The 12559-nt window shown below is 49.0% G+C and overlaps 1 protein-coding gene across 1 annotated transcript in view; it reads left to right on the forward strand.

The window, feature by feature from the left end:
• The window catches only part of LOC124965797 (RH-like protein), a 38913-nt gene extending 26950 nt beyond the window's left edge, over positions 1-11963 (forward strand). Inside the window, exons 8-10 of the mRNA XM_047526970.1 lie at positions 3954-4033; positions 6682-6752; positions 11707-11963. Of these exons, the coding sequence (XP_047382926.1) occupies positions 3954-4033; positions 6682-6752; positions 11707-11733 (178 nt within the window). The 3' untranslated portion in view covers positions 11734-11963. The remainder of the gene's footprint in view (positions 1-3953; positions 4034-6681; positions 6753-11706) is intronic.
• The last annotated feature ends 596 nt before the right edge of the window (positions 11964-12559 follow it).

The following is a 12559-nucleotide window of genomic DNA, read 5'->3' on the forward strand; positions in this document are numbered from 1 at the left end:
GGGATCGAACCCAGTGCCTCCCAGGCGCTAGGCCAACACTCTACCACTGAACCCCAGCCCCAGCCCCAGCCCGCGCTCAGGCCTTTGATTGATCAGGGCATAAAGTCTCCCCTTGGACTGAGGTCTCTGTGCCTTAGAACTCTGGCTAACTTTCCTGTTGAACAAAAGCAGAGGTGGCTCCCTCCCTTCACCTCTGGGGGAGATTTTAGCAACACTTTGTTTTGGTTCTATTTCTTTTTAGTCATCTCCCGGTTTCCCTTTCCTTGAGGTTAGTGCATCTCCCGGTTTCCCTTTCCTTGAGGTTAGTGATGCAACATTGCCTTTTGAATTCATTTACATAAAGCAGGGGGGAGGGGTCTGTTTTTGTTTTTTAAAGAACTTTTTAAAAGAAATAGCATCTATGGCTAAGTATGTGAAGGTCGCCCTCAAATGCGGAAATTTGGGAAACTTGGCTCAGGTTGGTGGCCACAGTCAGACCTGCCTGCTTGGAATCCAAGCAGGATAGTTCCAAGCCGGATAGCAAGGGGACGCTTGTTCACTTCCCACCTGGACTTCTGCTCTGGGAAACACAGATGCAAACTCTGGCTCGAAGTCTGCGGCCAGGATCATGTGATATCTGTTGGCAAAGAGCCAGGGCCTGGTATGGGGGTGGGGACGCACCACACCCAGAACGATTAATCCAGCCATGGATCCTCCTCCGTCCATTTCTGCTTTCCCTTGGCACCACCAAAGTGTGGGTTACCGGGCAGATGCAGTGGTGCACGCCTGTAATCCCAGTGGGTCAGGAGGCTGAGGCAGGAGGGTCGAGAGTTCAAAGCCAGCCTCAGCAACTTAGTGAGGCCCTAAGCAACTTAGCAAGACCCTGTCTCTAAATAAAGTATAAAAAAGGGCTGGGGCTGGGGCTCAGTGGTAGAGCGCTTGCCTCACACATGTGAGGCACTGGGTTCAATCCTTAGCACCACATAAAAATAAATACATACAAGATATTGTATCTATTTACAACTTAAAAATATATATATTATAAAAAAGGACTGGGGATGTACCTCAGTGGTTAAGTGCTCTGGGGTTAAATCCTTGGTACCAAAAAAATAAATACATAAATAAACAAAAAAAAAATGTGCATTATGGGTTAGCAGGTATGGGTTTAGCCTCTATTCTGCCTCTTGTTGCTTTTAAAAATATTTTAATTAAAGTATAATCTACACCCAGGAAAGTGTGAATATCAAGGTACTATCTGATGAATTTTTGACATGTCTATGTAACTAGCACTCAAAATCTCTCCATGCCTCATCCCAGGATGACCGCTAACCTGGCTTCTATTGGCTTCCTTCAGTTTTGCCTGGTTTTATGCTTTATGGACATGGAGTAATGGAGGCAGCCTGTGCTGTGTGTGCCTGGCATCTTGTGCTCACCACTGAGGTATCTGATTCATCCACGTGTTGGGCATTGTTGTAGACTGTTCCTTTTTCACTGGAGTATAGTGTTCCATCATGCCTGGGTCTTAATTCATACAGGTGACTGAGTGGCGACACAAAGTGGGGGGTCAATGTCACTGGAAGGGATAACTTAAGGTTTCTCACAGTTCTACTGCAAGGAGAGGCCCAGCACCCCAGGCAGGGCCACACAAAACCATATCACATGCAGGGTCCAGGTGGCAGAGAGGAGGGGAAGGGAAGTGGCAGGATGCCTGTATAACAGCAGCAGCAGGGGAGTAATTGGGTGGGCATGTCCCCTGTTGGGCTGGAAGTGAGAATACATGTGTTAGAGTTTATGAGTTCCCAAGAGTTGACTTGCAGGAAAATGAGGTAAATAACTTTGGCCACTAGTGTGGTCCTATGATAAATGAATGCCAGAGAGACAAATAAGAATAAGTGTTCCATTGTGTGAATATGGTGCAATTTATTTGTCCATTATTGATGAGCATTTGGGTAGTTTCCAGTTTGGAGCTAGCATGAATACTGTAGAATTGCTCCTGTGAACATTCTAGCATGTTTATTTTGGGAATACGAATGCAGTTCTGTGGAGTTTATGCCTAGAAGCAGAGCTGATGTGTCATATGGTATCCAAATGATAAGTCTTAGTGGCTATCACCAGTTTTCCCCAACAGTTCACGCCAATCTAATTGCCAATAGAACAGGAGGGTCCTCCTGTTTGTGTTCTCTAACACTTAGTGTTTTCTTTCATTTTAATTAGCCATTTTGTCACCAACATGTTTCAATTTTAACTTCCTCAAGGACTACTTAAATGGAGCACTTAGCTGGGTTTGGTGGTGTATGCCTATAATCCCAGCTACTTAGGAGGCTGGGGCAGAAGGATTGCAAATTCAAGGCTAGCCTCAGCTATGTAGCAAGGCCCTGTCTCAAAAAATAAAAAAGGGGTGGGGAGGTGGCTCATTGAGAGAGTGCCTCTGGGTTCAATCCCCAAATCTGGGGTGGGGAAAGGGGGGAATTTTTCACAGGGTACTTTTAGGGCATTTGGATATCTTGTGACATGTCTGTTCGAGTCCCCAAACCATTTTCTATTGTGTTGTTCTTTTTCTTATTGATTTGTAAGAACTCTTTATATATTCAAAATTCGGGTCCTTTGTCTTACATATATATGAATACACATAGGTGTATATATAATTCAAATATCTTCTCACATTTTGTGAGTTACTTTCACTTTCTTGTGTCTTTTGAGCAATAGCAGTTCTTAATTTTAGTGGAGTCTAATTTGTCACAGTTTGATTTAGCTCTTTTACGTCTGTTTAAGAATCTTTGCAAGGTCATGCACATGTGCTGTGTTTTTCTCTAAAAGTTGCCCTTAGTAGATCAATGAATTGGGCAATTTACTGGATTTTCCATTCATTCAACAAACATTTCCCTGAGCTGTTAGCCTGGGTGTGTTTGGTGCTGGGTGGAGGCAGACTACTAGAGAGAGACAAAGGAGGTAGAGGAAGGGCCTGGCCCTGTCACCTGGAGGGGGGACTTGGCTTCATCTACGGGGCTGATGATCCTGCATGCCGGTCAGTGTGGCCTCTCTCCCCCTGAAGCCACGAGGCGGGCACTGCCATCATTGCCCCACCGTACAAATGAGCGACCAGTAGAGTCAGGTTTACTGAGTGGCCCAGATCACCCAGAAATGGTGGGGCTCCTACAGGCTCTGAGCTCTGCTTTCCTTCTTTTCAAAATGGGGCCCTGCCCACCTGCCTGTGGAGCTTTGAAACGCGGAAGCGAAAAGACCTGAAAACTGCCTTGTTTTGCCCAATCGCCGAGCCGTGGGGTGACGGGGCCAGAGCCCAGGCTGGGGCTGAACCTGGGGGATCACTCAGCCTCCGGGTCCCTGTTAGTGCTTAATTTTGAAAGTGATGCCCTGGGGACGGGGCTGGGCTCAGTGGCAGAGGCTCGCCTGGCCCGTGAGAGGCCCTGGGTTCCATCCTCAGGCACCACATAAAAATAAAAAAAATTGAAATAAAGGTCCATTAGCAACTAAAACAAAACAAAACAGACCAAAAAAAGAAAAAGTGATGCTGGAATGGCTCTGAGGAGAGGGGGACCTGAAGTATAAGCAGGAAGCACGACCCAGGAATAGGGTGGGCGGGGGAGGCGGCTGGGACCAAGCAACGCCCCACCCTGCCCTGAGGGAAGTGAGCCTTCTCTTTCTAAGTGACTTGCCCGGGATCACACTGCCAGTGACAGCCGGGACTTGAACTTGGGTCTGCAGACCTGGTCTAGTTTATTATCCATGGGGTCTGAGGATCAAAATAGGCCAGTCTTGGAAGCCCTCCTTCCTCCTTCCTCCCCTGAGCACGGGTCTGCACGACTCTGCAGGACGATGGCAGGGACTGTCCCAGCCGGGGAGGACCACGGCCTCCTCGTGGCTCATCCTGGCCGTGGCTGATGCCGACTGTCCTTTCGCTCCCGACGGCCCCTGCGGTGGGATGCCCGGGTGACCCTCTGCTTTGTCATCTCCAGGATTGACTTCCAGTTGCTCATGGGGACGGCGGCGTTCAGCTCCGCTCTGATCCTAAGTCTGGCCTCCGGTCTCCTGACAGGTCAGTGTGACTCAGGGCCCAGGGCACATCCTGCCTGGGCTGGCTGCGGGGGCGCCCTCCCCTCCCCCATGAACAGACCCCGCAGCTCCAGCTCAATGAGGCAAAAGGCTCAGACCCTGATTTTTTAAAAATCATGTAATATATAATTCCAGAGGTGGAAAGGCCTTCGGTCAGAATATTCATCGGCCCAGAAAGGGACTCGATTCCACAGATGAACGCCTCCTGTTGACGGGTGTGTCCTAGGCAGGGGGTGGAAGCCAAATCACAGGCAGAGTGGCCCAGAAGGCACAGAGTTGGGCGACGCGGGCTTATTACTTCACTCCCTCTGGGCCTGGAGAGCTTCTCTGTACAATGCAAGGATTACAGTGATAACCATCTGCTTCCCTCCCCTCTGAGAAGTAGAGGGAGGTATTCTTGAAGCGACCTGGGTAATTTGGGGCCTGAGATTGGCTCAATGTCTGGCCTGAGCTTTCGATGAAACCTGAGAGGATTAGAGATGGAGGCGCATCAGGGCCACAAGCTCACATTCTGCTCCTGGGGGCCAACCGGCTGACCCGGGCTGGACGGCGGCGTTTAGCAGATGAACACCCAAGCCCCATCTTCCCAGTTCAGAATTAGATCAGCGAGGACTCCACACGGCTCCCGGGCCAGCGCCCTCCTCACGGCGTGTACGGGGGCACTGACTCGCACTGTCTTGAGCACCCAGGAGTCGCGCAAGAGCAGCAGAGGAGACACCCGTCACCCCTGCAGGCGGCTTAGGGAACCCAGACGACTCAGCTGGGCCACGTGGCTCCCAGGCAGAGTTCCTGCCGCGGCTCAAGGCCTGGCTTCGACCCAGCGCCACACGCAACACACTCAGAAAGGACCTGGCCAGAGGGAGGGCCAGGAGTCGCAAAAGCAACCACAGTAGCACCAAGCCGCACGCTGACGCCAGGCCACAGCTTGTTCCTAGATGCCGCCCCCACCCGGCCGCCCGGGCCTGTCTGGACGGTCCCATCTGGCCGATCGGGCTTCCCCGTTACGGCAGGTTAGACAGCGATGAGAGGTGGATGGTCTCTAGAGGTGACATGTTGGCAGAGTCAGAAGAGAACACAGAGCCCGGCAGAGGACCAACCAGCACTTCTTAATTCCGGAGCCCAGGACAGGAAACGCCAGGGCGGCAGGCACACAGCACTCCACGTCCACGGGTGTTTCTAACCGTGGTTCTGGGTTCTATTTTATTTTACTTTATTTTTTAGTACTGGGGATTGAACTCAGGGGCACTTGACCACTGAGCCACATCCCAGCCCGGGTTTGTATTTATTTAGAGAGAGCATCTCAGGGAGTTGCTTAGCACCTCACTGTGGCTGAGGCTGGCTTTGGATTCTGGTGGTTTTTTTTTTTTTTTTTTAGTGTCTCTAAATCTGTTCAGTGTTGTCTCTTAAGACAAGAAAATATATTTTAAGCCAAGCAAGGTGGTACACGCTTGTAATCCCAGTGATCTGGGAGGCTACGACAAGAGAATTGCAAGTTCAAGGCCAGCCTCCGCAACTTGGTGAGGCCCTAAGTAGCTTAGTGAGACTCTGTCTCAAAAAAAAATAAAAAGGGCTGAGGATGTGGCTCAGTGGTTAGGTGCCCCTGGGTTTAATCCTCAGCACCCCCCATGCCCTCCCCTGCAAACACACAAAAAGCATTTTAGACCGATGTTCATCAGTGATGAGGGGAAACCTTGGTTATCTGGAAAATTCACATAGGCGCTAGAGATGACTTCTGGATAATTCTAGCTATGTGATGGGTGCCATTAGCCCCCCGCATGCCAATATCAGTTAAAGGCATATACTTCCAAAGGAAAATATAAGTTCACGAAGCACGTGCCTTCTCTTGTTAACCTTATTATTCAATACACGAACCAGTCATCATTAAAAACACCAAGAGAGCTGGGTGCAGTGGTGTGCACCTCTGGTCCCAGCTACTCGGGAGGCTTAGGCAAGAGGATTGCTCAAACCCAGGAATTAGAGGTCAGCCTCAGCAACAGTCAGACCTTTGTCTTTTAACTCCCCCGCCATGTGTATAGAGATAGACCCAAGAGGAGCATTTCCTGGCTTCATGTGAAAGGTTAGCACTCACTCGTGTGACGTGTTCTGGGAAATTCACTAACTGCAGAGCCAAGGGGACACATAGGGTCAATCTCTCTGGGCAGAGGCCAGACAGGAAAAAGGAACAGGAACAAAAGCAAGTTGTCCTCGATGTTCTCGTCACTTCACAGTGGAGTCTCGAGCTGGGGTTGCTGGGAGGCGCTGGAGCAGGCCAAGACGGACCTACCTGGGCCTGCTGGGAGTCGCTCTCCATGGCAGCTCTCCTGTTTTGAACCATCAGTTCTGAGTGAGGCCCACCTGCCAGGGCCCTTCGTCAGAGCCAGGGCTGTTGGACGCTGCCCGGTGTCGTCTCCGTCCGTCGGAGAATGCTGCTCTTGCCACTCCTTTTAGAAGATGCCCACAGAGTTGACGTCACTGGTCCAGGAGGGACCGTGCTTCCACTGGCCTATCTCCCCCAGGTGGACCACACAGGGTTTCTGTTGAGATACCATAGTCTACACACAATATTTAGGTTCATCTTGAGATCACAAATGTGCTCCAAATGTTTTAATATTGAATTACCATTTGTTTAAGGTTTGCTCCTGAAACTCAAAATCTGGAGGGCACCTCATGAGACCAAACTTGATGACCAAACTTTCTGGGAGGTAAGATTTTTAACCAGCTCACATGAGCGCTTTGGAGGGGATGAACTTAAGACAGCATCTGGGTGGGTGTTAGTGTGGTGTTTATCACACAGAAACAAAAGTGAGGTAGAGCATCTGGGAGGAGCAAATCTATGGGGCCTGTGCACGAGGGGTGTGTGCGTGTGTCTCGGTGGGGAACTGGTAAGGTCATCATCACCCCAAGGCCTCGACACCACTAAAGGTCAGGGAGGAGGGGAGAGCCACTGGCCACCTCGCTCTCCCCAAATGGAGTGACTAAGCAGGCAGACAGTCGGGCAAGAGGGTGATGGAACCCACGATGTAGGAGCAGAAGATGCTGCAGGGCCAATGAGTCCGACCCCCATTTCTCAGATGCTCAGAGTGGAGACGCGGTGGTGTGGCTCACTGAGGGAGTGACAGCCCTGGATCTAGAACACAACTCCGGATGAATTAAAGGAGTGGACACAAGGAAACATGGAGTAGGAATCTGGGGCCCCTTAGCAGAAGGATTCAAGGACTCAAGGGCTGTGGGGACTCTTACATTGTAGCTTCCATGGTCGGGAATGCTCTAGAAAGGAGGTCAGGATCATGCCTGTTGCCCCGCCGCCCTGCGCCCTTGGCTCACACACGTGGTGCAGAGCACTCCGGCGTGTGTCCCTGGGAAATCAATCCTCCAACCAATGCCACGGGCAGGTGGGGCAAGCAGGGTCAGTGTGGCCAAGGGAGGCTGGCCGAGGGAGGTCAGGCTACAGCCCAGCACCGTGCCTTTGTAAGCAGAAGAGACACCAGCCACCAGGCCTTCTGAGTCCCAGACCAGTCCTTTCTCCCAAGACCTCCAACATACTGACCACGAAAGAGTCAGAGGAGCAGCTTTACTACGGGCCTGGGCATGCGTGCCAGCAGGGAACAAGCAGGGGGAGCCTGGAGAGAACCCGCCTCTTCTCCATTTCCCTCTCCACCTTCTTCCTCCTGCCCTTCAAACAGCTTTACTGAGGTATAACTGACATGCAGTGAACTATATTTACTTGAAGTATACAAACATGACACTATCATGCATCAAGACAAGGAACTTACCTATCAGCCCCAAACATTTCCTTGTGCCTCTTTGAAACTGCTCCCTCTTTATCTCTCCTGGTTCCATTCCCTGGCAACTGCTGAACTACTTTCTGTTAAGTATAGATTGCATTTTCATTTGTTTTTTTTCTTGGTACTGGGAATTGAACCCGGGTCCTTTACCACTGAGCTACATCCCCAGCCCTTTTTTGCATTTTAAAAAATTTTGAGACAGGGTCTCCCTAAGTGGCTGAAGCTGGTCTCAAACTTGCAGTCCTTCTGCCTCAGCCTCCCATGTTCGCTGGGATCATAGGTATGCACCACAGTGCCCAGCTGAATAATAATAATCTTTTTTCAATGAAGCAATAATGTTTGTAACAACATCCTGAAAATGCAAACCGCTAAGTGAATGTGAAAGTTCATTCCTAGGGGTTTAGCCAACCATGGAGGGCTGAGCACAACAGCTATCACAGTGCAAGCCTACATGCCTTTCAGCATCATTAGAGTCTATCCTCACAATAAGCTGGCATGACAGCAAGTCGCCCAATTTAAAGATAAGGAGATAGGGGCTGGGCTGTGGCTCAGTGGTAGAGTACTTGCCTGGCATGTGTGAGGCCCTGGGTTTGATCCTCAGCACCACATATAAATAAGTAAATAAATAAAATAAAAGATCCGTTGACAACTACAAATTATTAAAAAAAAAAATAAAGATAAGGAGATTGGGGCTGATGGAGATTAAGTAGCTTGTCCAAAATGACAGCTAGTAGATGGAACAGGAGGAATCTGAACAGATGTCTCTCTGGCTCCAGAGATACCACACACGCATGGGCTGTGGGCAGCCAGTGGGGAGCAGCTGTTCTAGGCACCACCACTTGGGTGATCTGCCGATTTATTTTCTTGCGTCTCAGTGGAACCGTTTATTCAGAAGAGTACCATTTTCAGCTTGCATTCAAAAGCCAAATATCCATTAGCAAGGATTCAAACTTGCAGAGCTGATAAATCCTGGGGTGATTTTTTTTTTTTTTTTGTAAACTGTCCAACAAGACATTTTAAACTTTATTAATACTTATTGCACTTCACTGACCAGACTACTGGAGTTGAAAGGACCATTAAAGCCAGCTCAGGGGCTGGGAGTGAAGCTTGGTGTAGAGCATGTTCTTTCCTTCTCCAAGGCCCTAGGTTCCATCTTCAGTGCTTAATAATTAATAACAACAACAACAACAATGAATGAAGCTAGCTCAGCTGTCATTCACTAGGGACCCAGACTTTGGTGCAGAGCGGGGGTGTCCACCCATCCTTGCCTGGTTTGTGAACAGGTGCTGATACTGCCCTACATGAATTAGTCTGTGACATTTAAGTTCTGGGAGACCAATTTAAGGAAAACAGTTCTGGGTCTCAAGGAGACAGATGTATTAATCCTCTGTTTCATTGTAGTTACGATGACTCTCACTGGATACTGATTTATAAAATTCAGGTCAGAACATAATTTTTCATATGCCTTGTCTTTACCAAGAGAATAAACCACTTCCTTCAGTTCTTTACTTCAAATAATAAACCAGGGACTTTATTTCATGCTTTGAAAAGCACAAAGATTCACTGACATCCACTCTTTAAAACTAATTCCACAATTAACATTTCTGAAGTCAGGCAAGGAGTTTTTTTGTGAGTTTACCAGCGGGCCAGTTCCTGTTCTGAGCCTCGTGTGCAGGACCCAGGAAGTAGGGTTTAAGCACTTGCTTGGAAGGACTGAACCTTTGCGTGTGCACAGATCTACTCAGTGAGCACCAAGTCACCCTGGCAGTAGCTGCTGGAAGACTGAGAGGAAGGAGGTCCTGGGTTGGGGAAGTCAGGGAAAATGAACTTGGCGTTGTGTTGTACTGGGCTAAGTGGCTGGAAGCAAGACGCCCTCCGAGCAAGGGAAGACCAGACGCAAGGCCAGAGGGCATGTGAAGCAACCTGGCTCTGGTTTGTGGGAAGGCTGTAAGGTGGCCAGAGCCACAGGAGGATGACAGGATTGAGCGTGGAGGATGGATTCTGAAATGACAGTATGCCGAGGGTCACCGCTGGCTTCTGAATCGGGTATCTGCAGTATCAGACCAGGAACCCCTGGTGCTGGGGGTTGAACCAGGGCCTCGTGCATGTTCAACACATGCTCTGCCACTGAGCTACACCCCCAACAGCTGGAGTGCATTTTTTAAATGATTTTATTGCCAAGAAATATAAGCATCATTACCACTTGGGCACAAAAATGCAGCAAAATGTGTTGAGTTCCTCTGGCTGTTTCATGCAGATGTGATTTAAGAAACCTGGCCTTGCCACCCTGGCATCACCCACTTGATTTTAAGTAACTGTTCTAGACACACAGGAAGGGTCCAATAATGGCTGGCCAGTGGGATGAGGAAAGCCAGCTTTTAAAGTAGGAAAACAGATCGGGAGCCTGCCAGGGGCCGCTTCCAGTGCCAGAGGTTTAAAAGAGTTTTGTTCTGGAAGGGAGATCTGAATCTAGTCCTAGCTCACCCACTGGCAGGCTGGAGCCCCTGGGCAGGTCGCTTGACATCTCTGGGCTCCATATTTTTAAAAATCTATAAATGAGCTCAAACTCCACGTTCTGAGAACACACGCTCTGGAGTCAGCCAGCCTGGGCTCTCCTGTGTTCACTCCTGTGGACTTGTGGAACCCTGCCCCCACCCCATCTCTGCAATGCAGGTAACGCTAGCAACTCTCTCACTGGGTAGCTGTGAGGGTTTAAAGGAAACAAAGTGAAACGCTAGTGCACTGACTGATCCACAGGAAATGCCCCTAAGCGTCAGCAGCCCCTCTCCAGCCTAGGATAGTGACCCAAGGTCAGGAAGCTCGCAGCGCAGTTGCTCGGCAGCACAGCAGGCTGACCAGCACTGAGGAAGCCAGGTGTCCTCGGCCTGCAGAAGAGGACACCCAAGGGGGCTGGGAGCTCTCCAGACACTCGCAGGGTGGGCAGAGAAGAGCTTCCCCACGGGCCTCTGCAGACTCTCGTGAGGTCCAGTGGAAGGGCAGCATACACCTCTCGTTTCTAGATGTTGATGAACCTTTGTTTTATTCATTTATTTACATGTGTGCCAAGGACAGAACCCAGGGCCTCACACGCTAGGCAAGCGCTCCACCACTGAGCCCCAGCCCAGCCCAGCGAACACTCCTAAATCACAACTGTTGTGCAAAACGGAGTGTGCTACTTCACGGGACAGTGAGCTCCTGGTACTGGAGGTATTAACACAACAGCTAGATGGTAGTCTAAATGAGCCATGTACAGAGGCACACCTGTAATCCCAGCAACACAGGAGGCTGAGGCACGAGGATCCCAAGTATAAGGCCAGCCTGCGCAACAAAATAAAAAATAAAAAGCGCTGAGGATGTAGCTACGTGATTGAGTGCCCCTGGGTTCAACTCCCAGTACCAGAAGAAAGAAAAAAATCTAAACAAAGTAAATCTAACTGTTCTTCCAATTCAGAGTTTATAAAAGAACCCCTCTGGTCTTTGTATTACAACAATTAGGGGGGCTGGGGTTGTGGCTCAGTGATAAAGCACTTGCCGCCTAGCATGTGTGAGGCTCTGGGTTCAATCCTCAGCACCACATAAAAAAATAAATAAAGGTATTGTGTCCATCTACAAGTAAAACAAACATTTAGATTGACATAAACTTCAAGAGTTCAAGCCATAGCTGTGTGAGGTGGTGTGTGCCTGTAATCCCAGCTACTTGGAGGTTGAGGCAGAGGATTGCAGGTTCAAGGCCAGCCTCAGAAACTTAGGGAGACCCTGTCTCGAGAAAAAAAAAAAAAAAAAAGAAGAGATGGAACTGGAATCAGTATGAATATAAAATGTAAGAGGATAAGGATTCATCTGTAATATAAATGTTTGCTTTGTTTTACAGTTTCCTCACTTGGCTGTTGGATTTTAAGCAAAAGCATCCAAGAATAACAAGACAGACTGATCCTGGAAACAAGTCAACTTCCTTTCCCTGTTAGCTACCTTTGTATATGACTAACACACACTGATTACAGCAAGGGCTTCTTATGTTCAGTGGCACAAGGTCAGAGAAGGATTTGATATTAGAAAATAAAAGACTAAAAACTTGCTTAAGTAGTAATTTAATGATGGTTTTAAATAATAAGATTTCATTAAAGATGATGCTACCAGTATTTTCGGTTTTGGTTAATTAAGGTTTCGGTTCCATTCTATTAACAATCCTTATATTCTTTCTCACGCTTAATGGAAGTGTGCTGGCCACTTAACTGCCTGCAGCGGAAGAGCGGATAATATGAACTGGGAAAACGAAGAACTCACTTCTATTCAGTCCCTGCAGGCTTGCTCTTACAAGGTGGTGGGCACGCTGGGCTCGTCCTGAGTTGCACGGTGGGGACAGAGGCTGGTGTCAAGGGTGGGATGGAGATGGACTGCCTCGGGTTGAACTAGTTCCCTGACCTTATTTGCAGTCTGGGTCCTCACATGTATGAAACAGCAGGTGGATTTCAACTTCTGAGAGGCCCTCCCACTTTTACATCCTACAGAGGTATATGAAAAACTCGAGAGTCATTTCATGGGGGATGACAGCAATCCTATCATTTCTTTGAAGAATGTCCTGATGACCGGGAAATATTCAAAACAGCAGGATGGCAGACGGTGGCTGACGTGGAAAAGCCCCACACATAAGATACAGTTTGTGTTTCCCACGGGCTGAGGTGTGCCCTATTTTGCAGATGTAGAAAGCCAGGGGGGGGGGGGGT

This window comes from Sciurus carolinensis, chromosome 1 (genome assembly GCF_902686445.1).
Source record: "Sciurus carolinensis chromosome 1, mSciCar1.2, whole genome shotgun sequence".
NCBI lineage: Eukaryota > Metazoa > Chordata > Mammalia > Rodentia > Sciuridae > Sciurus > Sciurus carolinensis.